Raw genomic sequence first — 26,541 nt, 5'->3', positions numbered from 1 at the left:
ATGCCAACTTCCAGTCACTGCATCACCCCTGCACACATGCACACACCCATCACAGCAGGCGTACACGCACATACCATGGACACACAGAAAACACAGAAAAGGTAAGCTAGGCATGTGGCACACTCATCTAATTTGAACGCTCCGAAGACTGAGGCAAGAGGTAAGTTCAAGGGCAGCCTGGGCTACATAAGCAAGACCATCTCATAAAGCCCCACACCAGGCTGTCCATGGTGCACACGTCAGTCCTAGCACTTGGGAGTCAGAGGCATGTGGCTCTCTGTGAGTTCTGGTCCATCCTGATCTACAAGGCAAGTTCTAGGACAGCCAGTTGCAGGGGTAGGCATGTTTTAGGCCAGATGTGATGGCCTAAGACAGCACTTAGCAGGCAGAGGCAGGGGTATGTCTGTGAGTTCCAGGCCAGCCAAAGCTACATAGGGAGATCTTGTCTCAAAAACAAAATGTGGGTGTGTGGGTGTGTGTGCGCGTGCGCGCTCGTGCATTCACGCACAGGGAGTGTAGCCACATCTGGCCCGCCCACCTGCACAGCTTCACTGGTTTCTTCTTGCATAATGTATGACCAATGTCTTGCTTCGTCTCTCATCAGAGTGAACACTTGCTCACCTTCCTGCAGGGAGCTGGCACACTGCAGTGCCTGGTACAGCGATCCCCGTGGGCCTGGGCTGAGGTGCCTTTAGCCCCTCTGGCTCCTCGGCCAGATGAGTTCCAAGGTCCTCACCTGCAGCTTCAAGGACAACGGCTTCTGGTTCAAAAGCCGCTGGTACTGGATGAGCCAGTAGTTTTCCTGCTTCGTTTCACTCTTGGCTTCTAATTCTGCCTGCCGAGAACACAAGCCAGCACCATTAGCTGCAGTTTAGCGTCTGGTCAGGAAACAATGACTATCAGACCATGTTGTTACCTACTAGACTTTCCCACCCACCCCAGGTCCTTGCTCTAAGCCACAGGGCAAAAACAGAAGCACAGCTGTGTTCAACAGCTGCAGGGAACAAATATGGGGAGGGCAGCTGCCTAAGGCCACACACGCAGCGAGGGGAGCCTCTCCTGGCATCTTGCACTAGGTCTGCTGCTGCATCTGAGAGGGGTCCCTTTGGTCTGTTTATGGGACAGCAAAGTCTTGTACAGCTATACCTGTCCCCAACAAGGGCAGGCCTACTTCTGGATGCCAGACAGGTGGCTGTAGGACCTTCAGGACTTCTGAGAAGGGCTGTTTTGCTGGAGTGAGATCTTCACTCTGTTCATAAAAGGGTCCTTCTGGGTGGGTGCTATCCTAGGTGCCAGGATGAGGCAGGGAGCTAGTGGTTCTGATTGGTGATCACTATTGCAACCACAGCAATGTGGTCCATGCTGCACTGTTCATGGAAAAGATGCCCTCTCTTCTCCCAACTCTGAAAAAGTGAGGGGTTAGGGCTCTGAGGAGGAGCATCCGGCCCAGGGTCACGGCAGGAGCTGGGCAGGCCTGCCTTGCTCTAGCCCTTATGCTCAGGACAGATGCATCTCGAGCTGTTCTGCGTCTCACTGCCTTTGTTGGTTCCTCCTGAGAGGGCCAAGAACTCCACTTTTCTGCCTTAAATTTAAGTACTTAAATTAAGCACTTAAATACAAGTGCACTACATTAAGTCATTGTTCACGCACAGGTGGAGCTCAGAGGACAACCTGTGGGAGCCTGTTCTCTCCTTTGACACGTGTGTCCCCAGTTAGAACGCAGGACAGCAGGCTTGGCAACCAGTGCTCTTAACCCACCGAGCCATCTCACTGCCCTCTACTCTATTCTTTTGAAATAGGGTCTCGCTATGTCCCCACCCTGGCCTAGGGGAGCTGGGGGGATGTTGAGATGAGTGATCCCATCTTTTCAGCCCTGGCTGATGGGCCTAGCCTTGGTCTTCAGTCTGCAGGGATGTCTGTAAGTGGGGCTCAGTCTACCTGATACACAGCAGAGTAAAAGGCAACTAGTCACAGGGAAGGGCTGGGCCACCTGATAAAAGTAGCGGTCTGCTTGCAATGAGGCACATCCTGTCTCAGAGAGAATGCTCAGAGCCGCCCTGTATACAGAGCTAAAACATGGCCTGTGCGTCCACTACGCTCCACTCTTGACTCTGGGGTGCTATGACCAGCTGCCTCAAGCTCGCCACTGTTATTTCCCCACAGGGATGGACTGTGAGTGTGTACAGGGAGCTCAAACAGTCGCCGAGGACACCTTCCTTGGCCCTTAAGTTCCCCTTCGATGAGCACCTTCTATAGAATAACAGTGGGCATGCCCGGGGGACACACGAGCATGGTGCACGCGTGCCCTGGGGATGTGGAGCGGGAGCCCAGGAGCATACCAGGATGCCACGGAGTTCTTGCTCCCGCTGCTGCTTCTCTTTGAGTAGCTGTTGGAGCAGGTTGCTGAGTGCCCAGCGCTGCTCTGAAATCATCTCCTGCAACACAGGAGCAGACCCGAGGCCACAGTGAACGCTCACAGTGATCCCTACAGCGCCCCTACAATGCACGCCTGGGAGCCCCACTAACTGAATTCAGGGCTCTGACTAGTGCCTCTAGGCCGAGTTGAGGGACAGAACCCAGAGGTACCCCTACTCTGGTAACCTACCCACTTCCTCCCAAGCCCTCGGCTCCCTTCTTTGTGGGCTTCAGGCCAGGCACGGGAGCCTAGTGATGATGACAATGGAGCGTGAGAAACGTCAAACAAAAGAAACAACAAGCCATGGGTCTTGACTGACCATCATACATGGGTGGAAGCAAATGGCAAGGAGCCGATGTGGAGCCTGCACAATGAGGGTGCCATAGACAGATGAGGCTGCTACCACACAGCGAGACATGTGCAAACCGCCCCTGTGTTTGTGGCCACAACTTATCCTCTTGTTCTTCGAAACCCCTTGGCGGTCCCACCAGTGGAAACCCTGTGGCTCAAATGGGCATAGACAAACACCAACACAGTGGTGGCAGCTTCTCATCTGTGGAAAGCATCAGAGGCCACCAAGAACACTCTGATGGGCTGATGGCACAGGCTAGCCATGATGCCCTCCACCTTAGAGAGGGGTAGAGAGGCCCAGTAGGGACAATGACATGTCTAAGGACACCTAGCAGTCTGGGTAGACGTAGGGCCGCAGTACTCTAAGTACTGGAAGGCTGTGAGTCAACTCAGACTACTCCCCTGGGCATAGTGACAGCGCCGGATAAAAACTGTTCAAAAGCTTGACATGGCCACATGTTCAAGTGCCATCCTACCATGTCCCTGTGTGCATCTGGGGAGACTGAGGTTCAGGGAAAAGAGGAGGGGACCCCCTTTCTCCATGTGCCAATCCGTGCTGCCTTCTGGAGTCTATTAGTAGGACATCCAGGCCAGCTTCTGCTCACATGCCCCTGGGACACCAGAACTCCCTCCACAGGTTATGTCAACACAGAGATGGAACCTGAAGCCCGCCTGACCACACAGCCACCAGCCGAGAAAGGAAAATGAAGAGATGGCGATGGGCCCAGGGGGCCTGGCAGTGAAGCGCTCCTTCCTCTGACCTCTTGCCCAGCACACAGCTACCTTTGCCCCTGGACCATGTTGGTTCTACTGGGGCTGGCCCTGCTGTGTGTGCTGGGGGAGCCTGTGTCTGCAGCTAAGGAGTAGCCTGGGGTCAGGTGTGGGGCACGGGTGTCGTCTGGCTGGGAGCCTCACATACCTGAAGCGTCTCTGTGTCCAGGGACTTCCTCTTTAACTCCAGCTGTGTCAGCTGCAGTAACTCAGTTTCTATTAGCCTAATCTAAACAGAAGATGAAACAGGGGCATTGATTCACAATCACCACGGCTCCCTTATGTGCTGTGTTGACCTGGACAGAGGGGTTTGTGGGCCTTGGGACCTCACCGAAAGGCTTAAAAAAAAAAGGCCACTTCATGGCTCGGGGTGGCCTAGAACACGGACATCTGACAGAGCCCCGCATGGGCCCATCAGAGTGGGCAATGAACAGCAGGTAGTTGCTGGCCCCCTGCTGTGTGCCAGCCCTGGGCTGCAACAAAATCATCACCCAGGTCTCTGGCCCTCGTTACAAAGAAACTGCTGCTCAGCGTGGTCACACTTGTCCAAGGGCAAAGAGCAGGTAAGGGAAAGAACGTTTCTCGGGATAGCCCAACTCAGGGTCTGAAGTGGACAGGGTCACTGAGAATATCTGGGGTCACCACATGCTCTCCGACCCCACAGCCAGGGCCTTCTCCACCCCTTGCCAGCCAGTGACCCTGTGGCCACGCTCTCCCAACCTTGAGTATCTGATGTCACCAACCCCTGTCAGAGGAATGGGCTTCATGTCTGGCAATGTGGGATTGAAATTAAAGAGGGAGATAAAAAACAAACAAAACAAAACAAAACTAAGTTGGTTAAAGTCAAGCAAGAAAAAAGAAAGAAAAAGAAAAGAGAACATGCGAAAATGTGAGATTCAGTGTGTGAATATGATGCGATGTGTGTTCCCATAGCCTGACAGCTTGCAGTGCCTCTGGCCTCAGCCCCCACACGGCCCAGCAGGCGCCCTGCCCAAGGCTACTCCACAGGTCAGTAGTGGAGTCTGGGTGGGAGGGTGGCCTCCTCCTCCCAGGCCAGGGCCCTGCCTCAGCAGATCCTAGGACCTGGCTGCCCACCCCAAGAAGCCACTGTGCTGCTCCGTCATTTTGCCATGATGGGGTACTGGAGTTAGAGCTGGCCAGCTTCCCAAAGAGCCATGTCAGCACTGCCCTTTCTCCAGCCCATGTATTATGGGGGCACACTGCACTTGCCCAGCAGGCGTCTGCCAGGCTGTGGGAAGAGGCCACCTTCAGTGCTGTTCAAGGCACAAACCAACAGCCCCGTTGTTGGGGAAAAGAAGTGGGTAGCCAGGTGATCAGCCATGTCTGCAAGGCGGAGCAGGATGAGCACTTACCTGGTTCCTGATCTGCCGATGCATCAGGTCTTTCTTCACCTGGAGAGCCTCAAATGCAGCCTTCTGCATCACACTCTGCAAGAGACAATGCACAGGCCACTCAACTCATGAGGCTGTGCTCCCTGGCTTTCCCAAGGGTCCACATACCAGCCACAGGGGAGCCACATCTGCCTACTTAAAGTGTTATTTTTACACTTCTTGGGTAGGCAGAAAAAGAGCTCTCCTCTCTCTTTCCTTCTGATGCAGGGTCTCTGAAGCTCAAGTTGGTTTTGAATTCAAAGCAATCCTCCTGCCTCAGCTTCCTGGGCGCTGGGATTACAGGAATATGCTACTACCACACACAGTTGGAGAAGTAACTTTTTATTTTATACAATTAAAATGTAAAAATGAGGCTGGGCAGTGGAGGGTTCTGAGGTCAAGCAGCAGATCAGACCCTGACTCTGACTGAGAACAGGCAGGGCATCAGCAGTGTTCTGATTTAAGAGAAGAGCACCAATAACCATAGGTGGGGAAAGACAGCCCCAAACACTAGGGCCAGAAGGCTTTACAGCAAAATGGTGGACACAGTTTCTAGTGTCATTTAAGAGAGAGGAATGGGGTGGTGGGACATGGTGGCATAAGGCTGTGACTGTACCCTTCCCCACTGAGGACCCTGGATTGGAATCCCAGTCCTACTCGGGTTGGTGAGACAGCACAAAGGTTAAGAGCACTGGCTGCTCCTGCAGAGGACCTGGGTTCAGTTCCCAGCACACATGTAAGCCAGCAACATCTGTAAGTCCAGTTCTGGCCTGCACATGGCACACGCGCAGGCACAAGCACTCATACATATAAATGCATCTTTTGTTTGTTTTTTTTGAGACTGGGTTTCTCTGTGTAGCCTTGACTGTGCTAGACTTGCTTTGTACACCAGGCTGGCCTTGAACACACAGAGATCTGCTTGCCTCTGCCTCCCGAGTGCTGGGATTAAAGGCATGCGCACTATGCTTGGAAAATAAATAGATCTTTAAGAAGAAAGAGAAATGAAATAGTGTCCTGAGAGAAATAGAGGAAGGAGGGAACCAGCGGAAAGTCACAAGAAACACGAAAGCCTCTAATGTGAGTGAGGGGAAAGAAAAGACCAAACAAAATCCAAACCAATCAGGCAAAGCACAGATAAAGTTCCAGGCGTCAGCAAGCCTCATCAATTGCAACTCTAAATGTAGATGGGTCTTAGATTCAGCTGTTGCTGTCTGTAAGAAACACACTTCCTCAGCAAAGACTGCCCCAAAGGGATGGAAACCAACACGCTAAGCAAGTAGCAATCAAACCAAGCACCAGCAGCGCTGTTCACACCTGACAAAGCAGACGCCAAGCCAAAATGGTCAAAACAGATGAAGCAAGGTCAGTGTTGTCAACAAAGGAACACTCTATCAAGAATACATCACAATTACAAGTACACATGCACCGAATATTGGTCCATTTAATTTTATAAGGTAATACTGTATGTAAAGAGGCAGGCCCTGGTGAAAACAGCAGTGGGTGACTTAAATATTCTCGCTTATGAGCAAGGAGACAATCCAAACAAACACAACAACAACAAAATCAACCAAGAAACCTCAGAGTTAAATTGAAGTGAAGTTACAGAACCAGCCTGAATGTACATCAACAGGTGGCTGGGGAGAGAAAGCGTGGCGCACACACAGCGGTAGCCTATGCAGCCATAAAGGAGAGCAAAACTGTGTTGTCTGCAGGAAGATGGACAGAACTGGAGACCACTGTGTTACACGAAAGATAAATATCACAGTTTTCTCTTGTATGTGGACTCTAGATTAAAAAAAACATATGTAATAATACATCACACATATACACACATAATATATATGTATATTACTCATATATATGTATAAATCTACAATATATTAATATACGAACATACATTTCATATACACGTATTTATGGATGAAAGCCTTGAGAACAGAAGGGAACGATTTGAAGGGGAAGAGAACCAGTGGGAGCGGGAGGGGGAACAAGAAGGTAACAGGGGTGAATAGAAGTGAAGAACTTGGCATAAAGTCATGAAAAAGCCCATCATTTCCTGTGTCAATTACAGGCTAGCACCCATGCTTTTCACTTCCCTCGCCATGCACTCAGTTTCTTTCTTTTCTTTATTTATTTTTTATTTTTCGGGACAGAGTCTCTCTGTTAGCCTTGGCTGTCCTGGACTCGCTTTGTAGACGAGGCTGGCCTCGAACTCACAGCCATCCGCCTACCTCTGCCTCCCGAGTGCTGGGATTAAAGGCATGTGCCACCACCGCCTGGCTTTAACTTATTTATTTATTTATCTTATTTTTTGTGACTGGGTCTCTCTCTGTCTCTCTGGCTGTCCTGGAACTTACTTTATAGATCTGGCTAGCCCCAAACACACAGAATTTGCCTTGTCAGTGCTGGGATTAAAGGGGTATACCATCACACAGACTCTTTTATTTATTTTTGAGGTAAGGTGGTCTCATGTAGCCTAGGCTGGTCTCAAACTTAAGCTCCCTACTTAGCTGAAATTCAAGGATGAGCTTGAGTTTCTGGTCCTCCTGTATCCTCCTCCCTCATGATAGGACTACAGGCACGTTAGCACAGCATTTTATGTGGTGCTGGGGTGGAACTCCGTCTCTGGACATGCCAGGCAATCCCTCCACCCACTAAGCCACACCCCCATTCCTGAACAGAGGAGTCTAGAACAGACGACATGCCCGCTTCTGTTGCCCATTTCACAGATGAGGAGCTGGTAGTGACCCGTGCCAGGTCTACCCAACCCCCTGCCTCTCCTTAAGCAGAGGCAGGTGTCCTCTCTGAGAAACAGGGTCCTCAGCAGAGAAGACTGGAGTTAGAAAGGGAGTGGATAAGATGGCTGCGCAGGGCTGGGATGACAGGAGGACAGAGGACGAGGCTGTGACAAGCACAGGCAAGAATCAAGGGCTGCCTAGGGGAAGGCTAAGGGGCACAGTGGGGTCCACAAAAGGACCTTACTTGGTCCATTTCAGGCTCCATGTGACTGACACCTGCTAAACTTCAGTGAAGGCAGCTGGGAGAGAGCAGCAGTGTGGGGAACAAGAGAAAGAGGCCCGCCCTGGCTGTCTCTGAGCAGGACGCCAGTCACCTCTGGGCACTAAGTCCTTCGATTGAGCTCCCTACTCAGGTTGGGATGGGTGTCCCCAGGAAGAGCAAGTCAGGGACCAGAGGGCTATGCCTGGAGGCTCATGCTCCCATGTCTCCAAGCTCACAAGGTCCCTGGGTCCTACAGGTCGCAGGTGAGGCCTCACCTCCTGAAGAATCTGGCTGATGGCTTTGTTCTGATCCATCTGCTGCCATGATAGAATCTGCTGGAACCGCTTGTCCATTTCAGCCATGCTGCCAGAAAAACAGCAGAGTCACGCAGTGAGCATTTCCTGAGTACCTGCTGTGTGCTGGGCTCCTTGGAGGAGACCGAGATAAACAGCCACTCAACACTACTGACAGAGGGAGTGTGCAGAGCCTCGTGGGCATCAAGGAAGGTGGCAGAGCCTCCAACAGGCAGAGAATCACCCTGTCCTTGAGTCCAACCTTCACCTGGACCTCCGTCACAACACTATCTCAAGTGGATGCCTGGCTCCTGCCTAACCATCTCTTGACACCCTGGTGAGCCACTCAGCTTCTGGAATGTTCCTCCCAGAATTTCTGCAAAAGGCTAGTGACTGGAACAGAACCTGCAACCTCAGGCTTTCCACACATCAACAGTCTTGGCTTTGAGTTTCTTTCACATTAACTTTTTAAAAATTTTGTGGTTTTTTTTTTTTTTTAAGTTTTTAAAATTTTCATAAAAACCTTATTTAAGTGTATGGGTATTTTGCCTGCATGTATGTAAGTGCATTGGCACGTGTGCAGTGCCCATGGGGACCAGAAGAGGGCATCAGGTCACTTAGAATTGGAGTTTATGTGGGTGCTGTGAACTGAACCCCTGTACTCTACAAGAGCAGCCAGTGCTTTTAACAACTGAGAGCCATCTCTCCAGTTCTTCTCTGTGAGGTGTGTATGTGTGTGCGCACACGCACGCACGCGCAGACAGGGTCTCATGTAGCTCAAGGGGTTGCTGAGTTCACTATGTAGTTTACTCTTAACTCCTGATTTTCCTGCCTCTACTTAACAAATGTTACCATTACAAGCCTGGCGAAGATTGAATTTCTTTTTTTCTTTTCTTTTCTTTTTTTTCTGACAGGGTTTCTCTGTGTAGCCTTGGCTGTCCTACACTCACTCTGTAAACCAGGCTGGCTTTGAACTCACAGCGATCCACCTGCCTCTGCCTCCCGAGTGCTGGGGTTAAAGGCATGTGCTACCACACTCAGTGAAGGTTGAATTTCTTGTTGGGTTTTTTTTTTTTTTTTTTGTGACTACGCCTCCCAGACTTCAGCTTTGATGTAAAGAACAATGTGTAACACTTCTGTCTCCACAGACAGGCGAGCACCTGGCACACAGGATGGGCTCGGAGGTAGATGGTTGCCCTCACTTTATCAGTGCCTAACCCTGACTCCTGGGTCTAGACAGGTTATCACCTGTCCTTCATACCGTGGCCAAGGCTGGGATGGCCTCTGGAGTTTAGTGTCCAGCTCTCGCTCCAGGCATGGACCCCCAGCGGACTCCCTCAGAGCCCTCACTTGGGAACACTCTTCCTTACCTTACCTGGAACAGGCCTGCTGGACCAGGCTCTGCCTCTGGGTCTCGTAGGCCATCTGGATGAGGCGGCTCTTACAGCTCTCGGTCAGCATCTGCTGCATGGCGGCTGCGGAGAGAAGGCTGTGACTGCCCAGGAAAGGCGGCTGCTCTTTGGGTTCCCTGGGTGAGGCCCACAGGGCTCCTGCTTACTGACGGACAGTCACTCTTAACAAAGTCCCTCCCTCCCTTCACAGGCTTGACAGATAGGCCAGACTGGCCTTGGACCCTCAATCTTCCTGCCTCAGCACCCTGAATTCTGTGACTGCAGATTGAGCACCAGCACCCAGCCTTAAAAAGAACATCTACACTGCTAGGCTGTGGGGGTGCACACATTTGGGAGGCGGAGGCAGGCAGATTTCTGTGAGTTAAAGGGCACTTTACAAAGTAAGTTCCAGGATAGCCAGGGCTACACAGAGAAACCCTGTCTTGAAAAACAACATAAAAAAAAATCTATACTGGTAACCCAAACTTGGAAGGTCCACTAACCATAAGACCCTGAGCATCGCACACACACATCTTATGAAACCTTTATTTGGGGAATGTCACGTAGGCTCAAGCCCTATGCAGGAAGGAAGTCAGACTTTTTTCTCCATGTCCCAATGCTGGGATTACAGGTGTGCAACACCATCCCTTGTTTATGTAGCTCTGGGATCAAACGCAAAGCCTCCTGGATGTTATGTAAGCTCTTTATTCCTCCCCGCCCCCCTGGAGGCAGGGTTTCTCTGTATAATTCTCTATATAACAGCCCTGCCTGTCCTGGAATTCAATTTGTAGACTAGGCTAGCCTTAAACTGAAGCCATCCACCTGCCTGTCTCCTGAGTGCTGGGATTAAAGGATAAAGGCATGTACCCCCACTGCCCATTTGGGGGGGTATTTAAGACAGGGTTTCTCTGTGTAGCCTGACTGTCCTGGAACTCAGTATGTAGACCAGGATAGCCTCAAACTCACCGACACCTACCTGCCTCTGTCTGCTGAGTGACTGCTGGGATCAGAGGCAAAGGCCACCACATGCAACTGATTTTTGTTCTTTTGTGCACCTGCATGTGTGGTATATGTGTGTGGCATGTGTACATGTGGGTATGAGGATGTGGGGGCCTCTTCTACCACTCTCTGCCTTATTCTCGTGAGGCATGGTCTCTCATTGAACCCAGAGCTAGAGAAGCCCAGTACTCCTGTACTTGTCCCCACAGTGCTGGGGTCACAGGTGTGGGCATTGACACTCCTGCTCTTTGTAGAGGGATTCAATTCAGGTCCTGATGTCTGCTCGGCCAACATGCTTATCACGTAGCCATCTCTTTATCTTCCCCCCGTTGGTTATTTTTGTTGAATTCTTTAAAACTTAAGGGTGTACCCTGTGGTATGCAGTGCCTGTGGAGGCCAGATGAGGGCACTAGATCCCCTGGGACTGGAGTTAGTCATAAGCCACCAGAAGGTGCTGGAATAAGAACCCAGGTCCTCTGGAAGAGCAGAAACTACTGAGCCAGCTCTCCAGTTCTTTGTTGATTTTTTTTTTTTTAAGTTATAAAAGTAGTAAGGGACTGGAGAAGGCTCGGTGGTAAGTGTGCTTGCCTACCCTGTGCAAGGCCTGGGTTCAATCAAAGCAACAGCAACCAGGAAGTCTGAAAGGCTGAAAACACAAAACCTTGGACTTTGGTCCCATCTCTGTGAAATTAACTTAATAAACATCCATCTGGTGATTTCCAAAGCTGCTCTTGTTTGCTTGTTTGTTGTTTGTTTGGGACAGTGTTTCTCAGTTATAGCCTTGGCTGTCCTGGAGTCACAACGATCCACCTGCCTTTGTTTCCTTGAATGCTGGGATTAAAAGCGTGCACCACTACCCAGCTCACAGCTGTTCTTTAGCAATGGTGACAGGGTGACCTTTAACAGAGCTGTCAGTGGACTGACCCTGCTGTAGGTGGGGTGAGCATGTTTATGGCAAGTGTCTGGCTCTGAGTCTGGCACACAGAAAGCCCCTCCATGACAGAGGCCCGAAAGACGGAGATAGGCAATCTCCATTTGAACCAAGGACAGGCACTGCCTCCGTGGCCTTCCTTAAACCCTGGCTGCAGGTTCTCAGGCCTGTCTGGAGCAGGGGTCACTGGTGTGGACACGTGGAGCTCAGCATCACACTGGGCACACCAGGAAGGGGAAGACTGGCCAGGAGCCCGAGTGTGGCTGGCCCTGCTCTCAGAGGCAGAAGCCAGAGCAGCCAGGTTTGTGGCATGCTCAGGCCTGAGCCCATGGGATTCTCCTGACAGTCCTGTGTGGTAGGCAGGTAACTGTTGTTTCCCACACTATAGACAGGAAACTTGAGACTCAGAATTCCAGCTTGCCTGACCCCAGGGCCTGAGCTCCATGACAGAGTTGGCTGTCCTTCCTCAGGGTGGACACTCAGTATCCTGCACATGTGACAAAAGCCCGCATCTAGCCCACTGCAAAACTCACAGGCGATCTCACGCTGCCGCAGGCTCTCTGTCTCCTCCTGGGTTATGGACATCAACTGTTCCATTCTTATTCTAGGGAAAGAAAGAAAAAGAAAAGCAAAACCCACCCATTTATTCTTCAAATACAATTCAACAAGACTCTCACCAGAGCTGGGCGGTGGCGGTGCACGCCTTTAATCCCAACATTCAGGAGGCAGAGGCAGGTGGATTGCTGTGAGTTTGAGACTAGCAGTTCTAAGACAGCCAGGGCTGTACAGAGAAACCCTGTCTCAAAAAACAAAACAAGCAAGCAAGGAAAAAAAAAAAAAAGCTCACTTACAGGGCATAAGGGGACATTAACCTAAAAGCAGCTTCAAACAAGGTTTTTATTCTTTTCTGTTTGTTCTCAGACAGAGTCTATTGTGTAGTCCTGGCTGTTGCCTCTGCTTTCTAAGTGCAAACAAGGTTTTAAAAATTATTTTGTGTATGGGTCTCTATCCCTCTCCACCTTGTTTTCTGAGACAGGGTTTCTCACTGGGCCTAAAGCGCATTAGTTTCAGAGTTGGCTGCCCAGCAAGCCTTACAGATTCCTGCAGTTACAGGCACACCCAAGCACGCTTGGATTTTAGGTAGATGCTAAGGCAGGGTTTGAACTCAGGTCCTCATGGCTGTGTGGCAAGCTCTTTACTGAGCCCTCTCTCAGTCTGGTATGGTATGGAGCAGTGCTCACTATGTAGTAGAAGCTGGCCTTGAACTCCTGATCCTTCCGAACTCCTGCCTCCACTTCCCTAACATTAGAATGACGGGTGTGTGCAAGGCTGACCTGTTCCTTTTTCTGACAACAAATGTGGAATTGCCTCAAAGTAGCCAAGTTGGTAAACACCCAAGACAGGGCCACCACCTCTACTTCCTGTCTATCTCAGACGCCCGGCGGCAACCCTGGGGATGGGTCTCTTTGCTTTCCACACGCAAATCATCTGAAGCGTGATGCCACATCTGTTCTGCTTTAGCCCTTCCACTTATGGCAGTCGAGGGACACAGTTGCTCCTGTGTATCTGAGGGTTCTCTGCCTGCACATCCAACGAACTGCTTATCAGTAATACCTGGAAAAATCAGCCGGATATGGTGGCACACGTCTTTAATCCCAGCACTCCTGAGGCAGAGGCAGGCAGATCTTTGAGGCCAGCCTGGTCTACAAATCGAGTTCCAGGGCAGCCAGGGCTACACAGAGAAACCCTATCTGGAGTGGGGTGGGGGGGTTTGGAAAAATCCTGCGTCTGTACTTGCATGAGGAGGATTTCCCCTAATGCAGCAGAGTTGCTATTTGCAGAGACTTTGCACTGTACTGGGCATCTCAAGGCATCTAGAGCAGATTTAGAGCATCTAGGCAGGTTTAGAGCAGATGTGTGAGGTTCACTTGTGTGAGACAAAAATACCACATTCCTTTTATTTCTATAAATGTGGATTTTTTAAAAAGTTTTATTCATTTATTTTGGTTTTGTGACAAGGTTTCTCTATGTAGCCCTGGCTGTTCTGAAGCTCACTATGCAGACCAGGTTGGCCTTGAACTCACAGATACCCCACTGCCTCTGTCTTCTTAGTGCTAAGAGTAAAAGGCATGTGCCACCATACCTGAACTTTTTGTTTGTTTTTGTTTTTTGAGACAGGGTTTCTCTGTGTGGCCTTGGCTCTCTTTGTAGACCAGGCTGGCCTTGAACTCAGAGATCCACCTGCCTCTCAAGTGCTGGGATTTAAGGCATGCGCCACCACACCTGGCTCTGGACTAATTTTTGACGATGTTTTATACCTGGAAGTACAGATGGGCATTATAGATCCACCTTCCTTTATTCATATTTCTGAGTTTTTTCACAAGTGTACATGTATTTTAAGAAACTCAAGAAGACCCACTATTAATTAGATGCCACGAGGTGACTCTCCTAGAACACCAGTGCAACTTGCCAGCACAAGCTGGAGGGGGCTATGGCTCCCTTTCCCCAGGCCTGGGAGTGCCCCATGGTGTCTATCCCCCAGAGCTGTGAGCGCCCCATGGTGTCTGTCCCCAGAGCTGTGAGTGCCCCATGGTGTCTATCCCCCAGAGCTGTGAGCGCCCCATGGTGTCTATCCCCCACAGCTGTGAGTGCCCCATGGTGTCTATCCCCCACAGCTGTGAGTGCCCCATGGTGTCTGTCCCCCACAGCTGTGAGTGCCCCATGGTGTCTATCCCCCACAGCTGTGAGCGCCCCATGGTGTCTATCCCCCACAGCTGTGAGTGCCCCATGGTGTCTGTCCCCCACAGCTGTGAGTGCCCCATGGTGTCTGTCCCCAGAGCTGCGAGTACCCCATGGTGTCTATTCCCCAGAGCTATGAGTGCCTCAGGGTGTCTGTCCCCAGAGCTATGAGTGCCCTAGGGTGTCTGTCCCCAGAGCTGTGAGTGCCCCATGGTGTCTGTCCCCAGAGCTGTGAGTGCCCCATGGTGTCTGTCCCCAGAGCTGTGAGTGCCCCATGGTGTCTGTCCCCAGAGCTATGAGTGCCCTAGGGTGTCTGTCCCCCAGAGCTATGAGTGCCTCAGGTGTCTGTCCCCAGAGCTATGAGTGCCCTAGGGTGTCTGTCCCCAGAGCTGTGAGTGCCCCATGGTGTCTGTCCCCAGAGCTGTGAGTGCCCCAGGGTGTTTGACCCCTAGACCTGTGAGTGGCCCAGGTCTGGTTCCCCAAAGCTGAGCACCCAGGAACTTTCTCTAGCCACGTGGTCCCAGAGGCTCACTCACCTCTCATTCTCTAGTGACTTCAGAATCTCAGAGCTCTTCTTTTGCCTGTGGGAGAAACCAGAGACGGGCCCTGTGGACACTAGCACTGCTGCCTCTCAAGTACTGCTCACCTCAGCACTTCAGCACATTGGCTCAGCCCACTACCAGCAGCTCCGCTCTCGGCCCTCTAGGGTCCTCCTGTGACAGAGCCAATTCTGGGGATGCAGTGCCCGGCGCAGAAGAGCCAGCAGAGCCAGCAAGCGTCTCCTCCCCACATCTGTCACTTTGTCGCTGACAGGTAACAGAGGAAAAAGCACTCAGGGCACGGAAGAAGGAAGCCTGCAGCTAGTGGAGCATGTGGTCACAGCCAGTTTCTAGAATAGTCCTCTAACTAGATGTTTTCAGGCTTCTTGAGATCTCTACTTGGCTCCCCTCTCTCCAGTCATGAGCTGTTCTTGGGCAGTCCTGTACAGGGTTGTTTCCTGCAGGGTGAGCGGCTGACCTCAGGCACAGGCTAGGCTCCTTGGGAGCCATTTGCAGGAAGGCTGTGATCATCACCTGCTGATGGGGGGGGGGGAATGGGTGGGGCAGGGTGCTGATTAAGTACTGTCAGCAGGCCTGTGACAGAACCCCACTGTTAACCCTAGGACAGGGCTCCTGCAAACCAGAGCAAACTGGAACACCTTCCCTGGATCCTGGCAGAGGAATGCCTGGGCAGGGATGAAGACTGTGAGGAGAGACCTCTGTCCCTGGCCCACAGATGGCATGCTGGGGGCTGGCCAGGACTGACCTCTGGTTGTCCTGCAGGAGTCTCTGGATGCGGCTGGAGATGCTCTGCTCCGTCTGCTTCAGCTGCTCCTGCAGCTGCTGCCGCTCTGCATCCAGGCAGCGTTGGCGCTCACTCAGGCCCTGCTCAAGCCGCGTCTGCTCCTGCAGTGGAGGAGGCACAGGGACCCCACATGCAGGTACAGTAGGGGTTTTGACTACAGGAAGGAGAATGGGGCTCCTATCTCACTTTACGGGTCCTTCTGTGACCTTGGGCTGGTCCCTCCCGTGTCCACTGTGCCCAAGGATGCTGGCCAGGGTATCTAGCCAGGGCCTCCATTCCTGGTTCCAGGGGATGGTGGGACAGCTTAATCCCCTGCTTCGCCACCTCTTCAGGGCACAGGCAGGCTGGCGTGTGGCCGACCACGCACCTGCTTGACTGTCTGAAGGATCTCATCCTTGTGGCTGAGGCTTTGCTGCAGCAGCTCAGCGTGCTCCCGCTGCCCGAGGTCCAGGCGCCGCTCGAACTCCAGCTTTTCCAGCATCTTCTGCTCCTGAGGGAACCAGATGCCTGCCCTTCATGTCTAAAGCAGAGCCAGGGGATGATGTCCCTCGACTCCCCGAGAGCTGTGATCCTCAGGGAGGAGAAAAATGGCAGCGAAGTAAGCGCCCTTACCTTTCGCTTCTCGTAGTCAGAGAACCGATTCTGGGGGGAGAAGAGCAGAGGTGAGGCCAGGTGGTGGCTGTGGTCCCCATGCCCGCCCTCGCCCACCCAACCTGCTCCGCTGGGATGAGCAGATGGAAGGGTCCTGCAGGCTCCACAGCGAGACCCACTGTATGTTTGACAACACGGGAAGGAAGGACTGTCCTGCAAGACAGTTCTGGAAGGAAGCACTGGGCAGGTAGTCTGGGGCTCCCAAAAGATCCAAACAGGGACCATCTGCCTCCCTGGCTATGCATGGAACAAACACACTGCAGCACACAACTCTGGCCACCTAAACCTCTGTGAGCGCAAAGGTATTGTAGGGTTCCTGGAGCATTATTTCAGAGAATGCTTTCAAGTTCAAGTGAAGTCCCTGCTTAGTCACCTCTTCCCTCTCCAACGGCCATAACTGCTTAGAGAGACAGTCACAGATGCACCCCATCAACAATGCAAAGTGGGGGGAGAATCTGAAGATGAAGCCACACAGCAGGCAGCCATCAGCCATCTGCTTTGAGTCTGGCCAGAGAGGAGGAGGCGGGGGCAGGTCCTGCCTGCTCTGGTGGCAGGTGCGCCAGCTGACCCCGGCAAAACTTTGCTGAGGCCCCTCTTCCCTGAGCCTGTGCCATGCTGTCCACCCCCCCGGGCTGGGGACTTCAAAAGCCATCTGCTGCTGGCGCTGGCCTGTGTGCCTCCCTTCACTAGACCTGAGTCATGGGGCCGTCCTGCCCGGTGAGTGGTACGTGGTCAGGAAGTTCTGGGGAGACAGGGAATAAGCCAGACGCACTGCACTCTTGCCTCCTGCAAAGTTCTACCAGGCAGGGAGATGGACTGTGAAAGTACTTATCACACAATCCTTTATTCTGTTCAGTGCAGGGGAGTGCTGCCAGGGCAACGGGAAGGAGCGCATCTGGCCAGGTCTGACCTAGGCTGGTGACACTCACAAGACACATGTCTAAACTGAGAACCAGGCTAGTGAGATGGATCTGTAGGTAGAGGCCATTGCCACCCAGGCTGATGACATGAGTCTGAACCCTAGGCTCCGCAGGGTGGCAGGAGAGGACCAACTACTGAGGGCTGTCCTCTAGTCTTCATGTGCATTCATTCTTTCTTCTCCACAAAATAAACGCCAAAAAAAAAAAAAAAAAATCTTAGAGTGAATTGAGAGGCTGGAGAGATGGCCCAGTAGCAGCGAAGTACTTCACAGAAGGGTGATGGCCATGGTCAACCAGAACCCACGAAGAGCAGAGAAGAACCCTACCAAGTCAGCCTCGAGCCCCAACATGTATGCCACACACACACACACACACACACACACACACACACACACACACTCAGCGAGAGGGAGGAGGGAAAGGAGAGATAATAAATAACTTTCTAAAATTCAAAGGCCATTCTTGGCTACATATTAACAATTTTTTAAAAGCATGATAAATGAAAATCAAAGAGTGAGTGTGGGAGGGGTCCAGGTGGGAATGGCTTGCCCCAAGATGCTGTGGGGAAAGGGACATGGTTTGTTCAGGGAACAGAAGAGAGCTGGACAGCTGGTGCGTGGTGAGCTGGCGGCCTACGTGGCCTGTGGTCGGAAAGGAGGAATCTGTGGGCACAGCTCTGAACACTTAGGCCAGCAGCCCCGAGTAATGCGCAGGCACAACCATGCAGGCACACGCTGCTGGCAGCTCCCCTTACCTGCCACTCAGCATCCTCCCTGGAGAACCTGTCAACGGGCCCATCGGGGCTATCCTGGGAGCTCTCAGCTCCATCCTGCTCCAGGACTGGCAGCAGGTACTGAGAAGGTGGGTAGTACTCCAGTCCTGACTCTGTGGGAGAAAGGGCACTGGCTGGCCAGGAGCACCCCAGCTTGTTCCTGCCATCCTTGCTCTCCCCCTAGCTTTCCTCCACGGCACCCGCCTTGCTGGCTTGGTACACTCAGCTCTCTGGGCCTCCCTGCTTTCTAATAGCTACTGCTTAACATCCAGCCTGGTGACAGAGGCCTGTCATCCCAGCTACTCAAAAACTAGAAGGACTGCAAATTCTAAGCCTGCCAGGGCTAGCACAAGTTCAAGGCCAGTCTGAGTAACAGAGCAAGACTGTGTCTGAGACTGAGAAGAAGAAAAAGGCTGGGGTGTACTGAACGGTAGAGCCCAGCCTAGCATGGGAGGGCCCAGGTTCAATTGACTGGGGCAGGGGGTATGATGTCACATATATATTTGAATTCTGTATTCAGTACAGACATATTTACTGACTCATGTCTATTGTTTATATAAACATTTGAGACTCCTAAAACATTACTTTGGTATTGACAGTCTCAGCAGGTAGCCCAGGCTGGCCTCAAATGAACAATCTTCCTGCTTCTATTTCCCCACGTGTGTAAATATTGTAGGTGTATATACTCTACCAAGAATTTTTTTTTTCCTTTTATTTTAGCAGCAGGGAACTGAAGCAGAGCCTCATGTACACTAGACAACTGTTGTGTCTGCCACAGCCCAAAGAACAGTTAAAGGGGAACACACGCTTACGAGCCAGGGGCGGTGCATGCTGGGAACGTACAAGCGTACTTCCCTTGTGCCCAGCTTCTCTCCCTCTGCTCTGCAGCAGACTCTTCCAGCCTGTTGTATGCAGTTTGTCCTTTCCAGTGCTGTGTGGTATTCACATGTAAGAAGGAAATAGTAGGCACCGCTATTGGAACAGTGTGGCTGTGAGTGGCTGTAGGCAACATGGCTTCTCTTTCTGTTGGGCAAACACCTAGTCAGGGAACTGAGTTGAAGGCCTAAATGTTCACCTTGAATAGACATGACAACACCACAGGGAGGGGGAGAGGGAGGGAGAGGAAGAAGAGGGAAAGGAGAAAGGAGGGAGGAGGGGGAGGGAGAAGAGAGAGAGGAGAGGAAGAGAGGGAGAGAGACAGGGTCTTGCCACAAAGCTCAGGCTAACCTTGAACTCACTATGTAACCCGGGCAGTACAAGACTGACGCTGATGTGGAGGAATGCCGTGAGTGGGTGTAGCAGTTGTCAATAAAGAGCTGTTTGGCCAATCAGCTCGGCAGAAGGACAGGAAGGAGAAGGGGGACTGAGAACACGAGGAGGATGGTGGAGCAAGTGGCTGGAGAAAGAGACTGAGGAGCAGAAGCCACCCCAAGAGTCATCAGACTGGCCAGGAGTTGGTTCTAAGGGCCTTAGGATTAGAGGAGCTCAGATTCTGCCCAGCATTAGAGCTTGCAGCTTAAAATAAACCATAGTCTGTGTGTCTGTCATTGCACAACTAGCTGGTTAAAGAAAACTACTGCGTTAATAATTTACTGTGATAATTAATGTAGGAAGAATAAAAGGTATTTCAACACTCTGATCTCCCTGTCTCATCTTTCATACTCAGGTATAATTTATGATTTATTTATTTGGAAGCAGGGTCTCAAATGTCTCAGGCTGACCTTCTCCTGCAATGTATACCTGCTTCTACCAATGGAAAGCTAGGACTATAAGGTCTGAGCTACTACACATACACATTATGTGGTACTGGGCTTGAACTTAGGGCTCCACGTCCAGCAGGCAGCACACTGCAGCTGAGTTGCTTCTGCAGCCTCCCTGGAGACACTCTGTCGGGTGTCAGCCTGACCTCGAGCTGGAGATCATTTTGCCTTGGTGTTTTTGAGACAGGGTTTCTCTGTGTAGCCCTGGCTGTCCTGGAACTCTCTTTGTAGACCAGGTTGCCCTCGAACTCAGATCCACCTGCCTCTGCCTCCTGAGTGCTGGGATTAAAGGCAACCAGTACTCTTAACTACTGAGCTATTTCTCCAGACTATGGGGGAATATGCTTTTGAAGGGTATTTCTTTTTTAAAAGTTAAAAAAGTTATTTTCATTGACTTATGCATGGGTGAGGTACACATGTGGAGACGAGAGGACAATTTGTGTGGTCCCAGGGACTCTGTCTGCCAAGCCATCTTGCCTGTCCCTCTGTGGTATTTTTGTGTGCCACCCTTCCTGTGTGTGTCTGCTTTCTGACCACAGGCGAGCTCTGTTCTAGCCTAGGGACAACGGAGCCAGCTGACCACAGAGTGAAAGTCCCTGAAGCTGTGCCCCGACAAACCCTTGCTTAGTCGATCAGGCACACTGTCACAGCAATGACAAGTGACTAAAACAGAGCTGTGCAGCTATAACCCCAGCACTCAGGAGACGGAGGCAGGAGGATTCTCAGTTCAAGGCCATGATAGTAAATTGGCACAGTAATAATAAGTCTGGAGACAAGTGAAAATAAAACAAATAAAAGTAAGTCCTGTTGGGTCGGCATGCTGCAAAGACTGAGGGTTGACCTTTTCTTCCCTAGATGGCATCGTTTGAAGAGAAGCTTGATTTAGTTTACTCTAAGCCTGTCAGCCTTCCTGTTAGTGCTGTCTGTATTTAGGAAGGTATCAGGCTGGAGTCTTTCCTCAGAGGATTGAAGCCAGGGCCTTGTATACCAGTTGAGAGCTCTACGCTCTATGGCTGGATCTGCAGCTCCAGGCCAGTAGGTCTGGTTTTGTTTTTTGTTTTTGAGACAGGGCTTCTCTGTGTAGCCTTGGCTGTCCTGGACTCACTCTGTAGACCAGGCTGGCCTCGAACTCACAGAGATTCACCTGCCTCTGCCTCCTGAGTGCTGAGATTAAAGGCATGCGCCACCATGCCCGGCCTGGGATCTGGGATCTTTTGCACATTGAAAAGATCATCCTTCCATTTGCTTTGCAGGCACCATGAATAATTCAGGTGACCAGTGTCACGCCCCAGAAACCACAGCTGACAGCAGCTGAAGCGGCTTCCTGGAGCTGCTTAGCCTTGCTCTTCCTTCCACCCAGTCGCCCCAGGCCTGCCTCGCTTATCCTCCAGTCTCTCTTGCCTTCTCTACTATGTGTTCCATCTTTGTGAAGCCAGGTCTTCGAGGGGACACTGCCCACCCCCATTTTTCCTCCTTGGCCTCCAGCACTCCGACTACACTGGGCCTCTCTGCATCATACCTCAGGCTCCCTTACCTTCCTCTATGCCTTTAACACTTGCCTCCTGTGCTAGAAACACTCACTGTCTCTTTCCCTGGCCCTAGCTGCCCCTCAGGTGTCAGATGCGTTGCTTTCTCAGACAGGCCTTCCCCAGCCCTAACCTAAGCCAGACACGTGACCTTTACCGTTCCTCAGCTTAGCCTGAGTGTTCACCTCCCTGTGATCCCTCGTCGTACCTGTTCCCCTCACTGGACCCTGATCTCCGGCCAGGCAGTCTGTATCAGCTGGTCTCTGCTGTCCCCAGCCTGGTGGGAGGGGATGGCCACTGTGGGGTGGCCTGTCTTTACCTTTGCAAAGGAACTGCTGCACGGCCGCAGTGCCAGCGCCACACACCTCTGGTGGGGGGTAGACCATGGACAAGGCGTCGAGGCTCAGCGTCTGTGGACACAGGGAACCCCTTCTTTCTTGTGTCCACCACTTCACAGGTGTACAGCACAGGTGGAAGTCACTTGATTTTGTTATTAAGCTGGGTGCTGTCTTTTTTTTTTTTTTAAGATTTATTTATTTATTACGTATACAGTGCTCAGGCTGCATGTCACCTCAACTGCAGGCCTAAAGAGGGCATCAGATCTCAATATAGATGGTTGTGAGCCACCATGTGGTTGCTGGGAATTGAACTCAGGACCTCTGGAAGAGCAGTCAGTGCTCTCAACCTCTCTCCAGGCTTTCTGTCTTGACTGCCTACTAGGAGCAGCTAGAGATCAGAGATCAGATCTAAAGAGCTATCATAGTATCACTGGTCATCATTTGTAAAGTGTGGTAGCTCAGAATGTGGGCTCTGGGCCACACTGCCCAGTACAGTGGCTGCAAGCCGTATGTGGCCATTTGCATTTCCTGAGTTGTGTGTACATGTGTGTGTGTGTGTGTAGGGGGATAAACCCAAGTGTTGTTCAGTCGGAACCATCCACTTTGCCTTTTGAGATAGTCTCTCCGTGGCCTGGAACTTGGTAAGTTGGCTAGTGAGGCCCAGGGACACACCTGCCTCTGCCTCTCCAGGGATCGCGGGGGCCTGGCTTTTACAACACTGCCCCTATGGACACATCCAGGTCCTCTGCAAGCACTTTCCCCCACCGAGTTATGGCCCAGCCTATTTTTTCCCCCTTGAGACAAGATTTTGTTCTGTGGTCCAGGCTGCATTGGAATTTGTAATCCTCCTGCCTCCGCCTCCCGGGTGCCATGATTATAGGTGTGGACTGTCACAAGCAGCCTTCATTTCAACTTTAACTGTCAGGGTCACCCTAGCTACATGAACTACATGCTGGCTTGGTGGCCACCAGTTCTAGGGTGCCAGTACACAGGACAGCATTTCTATGCCCTGCGGAGGGAGTAACCATGGATTCTGTCTCTTGAGAGACACTCAGTCCAGCTTTAAACCCTGGTGCGGTCTGCCAAACAGGTCCTAACAGGTCACTTAGGTACACTAGGCTGTTTAACAGGCACAATATCCCTGATCTGACAGGATGTACAGTAGGTAACAGCGGATAGCATGTGAGTGGAGTTGGCGCACAATGTGGCCTCCTTCCTAACAGTGCCAGTGTTCTCACCCTGAGAAAAGGTCTGCCCGAGGGGCCAAGAAGCCTTGACGAGCTTTTTAAAGGAACGGCTAGGAGATGAGTCCCACGTGAGCTTCAGCTGCAGTGCCGGCGCTCAGGCATGCCAGGCAAGTGCTGCATTGCTGAGCCCCATCCTCGGTCCCCTAGGACTCAGTATCTCAGAACAGCTTTACAAGTGGGGACACGCTCTGAGCTATCCTGACACATACGACAACCGCAAAGCACAAATGCTCAGGAGCTGTGCATGGCTAATGGCCACTGAACTGGGCTCTGCAGTCAGTAGACACTCCCACCACGACAGAACATTCTCCTGGGAGGCGCAGAGAGAGGAGCTGACTGCGCACACTGCTTTGCCACCTTACGATGAGCACCAGCTGTAGACACGCTGTCTCTCTTCACCTGCCACTTCCCCAGACCGCTGCTCTGCAGTCTGGCTTGACAGAGGAGATTCACCCAAAAAACGGAGGGCCCTGCGACGCTCAGCCAGGCTGTTACCACTGTGACAGATAAGTCCCTATTCCAGATACTAAGCTGTACAAAGGTGACAACCATAAAGGTCCCATCTATCATCGGCGAAGTCTGACAGGATGTGCCTCCCAGGAGGTCTGGGAGGTGGCTCAGTTAGCCGACTGCCTGCCTAGCATTCATGACCGTGGGCTTGATCCCTAGAACAAAACAAACTGGGTGTACTGGTGCATGTCTGAAATCTCAGCACTCTAGAGTTAGAGGCAGGAGGATCGAAAGTTCAGGTTATCCCTGGCTACATAGTAAACTTAAGGCCAGCCTGGACTACATGAGGCTTTGTCTCAACAAACATATAAAAGCCTCCCTGTCATACCTGAGAGCCCATTGTCCCTGAGTGGCCACCTGGTGTTGGCATCTGTGGCACTGTTGAGCTGTGCCCCTGCTTTACACACCGACATCCCTACCCTTGCATTCTAGAATGTCCACATTTTAGAGCCAGGCTGGGCCCTAACCCAATCTGACTGATGTCCTTTAGGAAAAGAGATGTGACACAGACATTCAGAGGCAGAGGATGGACACAGGCCACCTGCAGAGGGGCCTTGAAAAGAACCAACACTGTCAACACGCGGATTTCATCACCTGCGTTGTCTTGTGTGAGGTGCCTGTGTGGGGAGCGTCTGTGTATCACCCTGAGATGACTCATGTGGAGTCCCAGGACACATGCACCCCACCCACCACCACGAGTTCTGAGACACGGCTTCTAGCCGGCCACACTAAGGCCAGATCTCCACATCTCGTCCACCCGACTCTATCCCTCTCCCAGTTCCCGGGCTCCAGGCACCGTCATTTCTGGCCTTATCACTTCCTGTCCACGGCGCACTGTATGCTACTTCCTGCCTTTTTGTCCCGCTCTCTACGCTGAATGCCCCATTTCTATGGCTATGTCCCAAATCTCATTCCCCTTCAAAGTCTGGCTTCAAGGCCATAGAGTGCGAGCCTTTTGGATCCATCTGTTCGCCTTCCCTTCAGACTTACCCCCACCCTCATGACTGAAGCACTTCGGCCATGACATACATCCACGTGTCATCTCTCTGACAGCCCCCCCCCCACCCCCCAGGACTACACGAGTCTCTGGAACCTGGCAACCTGGGACCAGGCTCCCAGGAAGACACACATGGTTGCTCTGGAGAGAATGCCCCCCTCACCTCCAGGGTCCGCACATGTGCCAGCATCTGGGGCAGTCTCTGAATCTCGTTTTCACTGATGTCAAGGGTACGCAGGCTTCGCAGCTCCCCCAGGGTGTCAGGGAGCTCCTTCAGCTTGTTGTCTGTGGAGACCCAGATGACAAACTCAGTGCCCCAGAGCCTACGCCATCTCCCGACACCCAGGGGGCGTGGGATGTGAGGCTCTGTCACTATTTATTAGCTGAGCAATTCAGGGCCCCTGTTCTTCCTTCCCTGTGCCTCTTCTCTACAATACGGCACCACTACGTGCCCATCAGTCACAAGATGAGCTGGCACGCTGTGCAGAGAGGCTAGGGGCAGCAAGAGTAAGATACCGGGCTTGGCCACAGTGAGGCAAGTCCTCCTTGCAGGATAAGAACACTGTCCTGGCATCTTGACTAGTCACTACCTCACTGGGGTGTGCATGCGTGTCCTAAGCAGGCTACAGCTCTGAGACTTACTTTTCTCATGTTAACTGAGCAAACCTTATCCTCTGCCTGCCTCATAGACTTGTCAGGCCAGCCATATTCATGGGGCCAACATTATTCAGAGTGTCTGGAGCCACTCAGGGCCACTGCAGTGGCACCTCCTTCTGTCTTGCTCATCAGTACACTCTCTTCCCATCACTTAGCTGACTTGTCACTATGGCCTGTTTTCTGCTCCACAAGTCTCTGTTTCTGAGGGGGTCATGGAACTCTGAGACACACTGCCTCTGGTTGCCATGGAGACAGACTGATCTCATAGGAGGTCAGTCTGGCTTACAGCATCACCCTTGCACTCAGTGGCTCCCAGGTAGAACACCCTGTGGATGCTGGAAGGACAAGAGCTGGCCTGATTCTGGAGCTGCCTGAAGATGACATGGACAGGACTTTGTGACCCCCACCTTTCACATTGAGGGTCTGGAGCTGAAGCAGGCTCCCAATAGAGCGTGGGAGGTGCAACAGTTGATTCCTTTCCACATTCAATACCTAAGAAAGAAAACAATGATGTGAGGAGGCCATAGAACAACAGTGGCTGTCTGCACCCTCAGCCCTGTATCCTCCGAGCACTGAACATACCTGCCCGTATTTCTTGCTACAGCCCTAAGAGGGAGGTATAGGTTGTTGCGGTCCCATTTAAGAGATGAGAAAACTGAGGCTTATAGAGGTTAGGACACTTGGACACACGGCTACTTGAGGCTTGAATGCAGACTGCTCAGGAATTGCATGAACCAGAGTGAAGGGAGAAAGGCTGTCAGGGGCTCAGTGAGGCAGCGAGGGTTAGGATATGGCTATCTACTGTTGAGCAACAGGAGGTACAGCACTCAGTGCAGGAGCAGCTACAGACAGAAGTACAGAATTTGGGGGCCAGAGAGATGGCTCAGAGGTTAAGAGCACTGTCTGTTCTTCCAGAGGTCCTGAGTTCAATTCCTAGCAACCACATGGTGGCTCATAGGCATCTATGATGAAATCTGGTGCCCTCTTCTGGTGTGTATATGTAATAAATAAAAATCTTAAAATTAAAGTACAGAATTTGTCCTTTTTTAAAAATATGTAAGAATTTAAAGAATTTGTTTTTATTTTATGTGTATGAGTGTGTTGCCTAGATGAATGTAAGAGCACCCCTGGAGTTAGTTATTTTGGGGAAGAAGTTAAAGCTATAAGGCCATGACATCCCATGAGTACCTGCCAGGTCCTGGAACACAGACTCTCAGAGCCAGGCTGCAATGGTGAAGGTGGCACTGATGCCGAGAGCAGCCCGGGGCCACTGGTGACATAACAGCAAAACGTCTCACAACCTTACCTGTAGAGCTGTCAGCTGCCCCATGTCATCAGGAAGGGCTGTCAGCTGGTTGTCATGGAGATCCAGAACCTACAGAACACACACAGCTGTCAGGGCCCCAGAACCCCAGACTCAGAGAAGCTGAGAGAGGTGACAAGGCCACCTTATACCTGGTAATAGCATGGTGACCCTTCCTGCTGCCCACTGTTCACCCCATCTTATAGTCTTCTGCTTATTCATTTGGGGGTTTTG

General features: G+C 51.7%; 1 protein-coding gene across 1 annotated transcript in view; it reads right to left on the bottom strand.

The window, feature by feature from the left end:
- The window catches only part of Lrsam1 (leucine rich repeat and sterile alpha motif containing 1), a 36,050-nt gene that overhangs the window by 4,786 nt on the left and 4,723 nt on the right, over window positions 1–26,541 (bottom strand). Inside the window, exons 5-20 of the mRNA XM_051166259.1 lie at window positions 26,311–26,379; window positions 25,412–25,496; window positions 24,511–24,632; window positions 21,575–21,665; window positions 17,952–18,082; window positions 16,239–16,268; window positions 15,994–16,116; window positions 15,588–15,727; window positions 14,819–14,863; window positions 12,077–12,147; window positions 9,598–9,697; window positions 8,205–8,292; window positions 4,912–4,986; window positions 3,687–3,767; window positions 2,340–2,435; window positions 737–835 (exon numbers count right to left, since the gene is read on the bottom strand). Coding sequence (XP_051022216.1) covers window positions 737–835; window positions 2,340–2,435; window positions 3,687–3,767; window positions 4,912–4,986; window positions 8,205–8,292; window positions 9,598–9,697; window positions 12,077–12,147; window positions 14,819–14,863; window positions 15,588–15,727; window positions 15,994–16,116; window positions 16,239–16,268; window positions 17,952–18,082; window positions 21,575–21,665; window positions 24,511–24,632; window positions 25,412–25,496; window positions 26,311–26,379 — 1,446 coding nt within the window. The remainder of the gene's footprint in view (window positions 1–736; window positions 836–2,339; window positions 2,436–3,686; window positions 3,768–4,911; window positions 4,987–8,204; window positions 8,293–9,597; window positions 9,698–12,076; window positions 12,148–14,818; window positions 14,864–15,587; window positions 15,728–15,993; window positions 16,117–16,238; window positions 16,269–17,951; window positions 18,083–21,574; window positions 21,666–24,510; window positions 24,633–25,411; window positions 25,497–26,310; window positions 26,380–26,541) is intronic.

Source organism: Acomys russatus, chromosome 24 (genome assembly GCF_903995435.1).
Source record: "Acomys russatus chromosome 24, mAcoRus1.1, whole genome shotgun sequence".
Lineage (NCBI taxonomy): Eukaryota > Metazoa > Chordata > Mammalia > Rodentia > Muridae > Acomys > Acomys russatus.
This window is presented reverse-complemented; position numbering and strand designations above follow the sequence as displayed.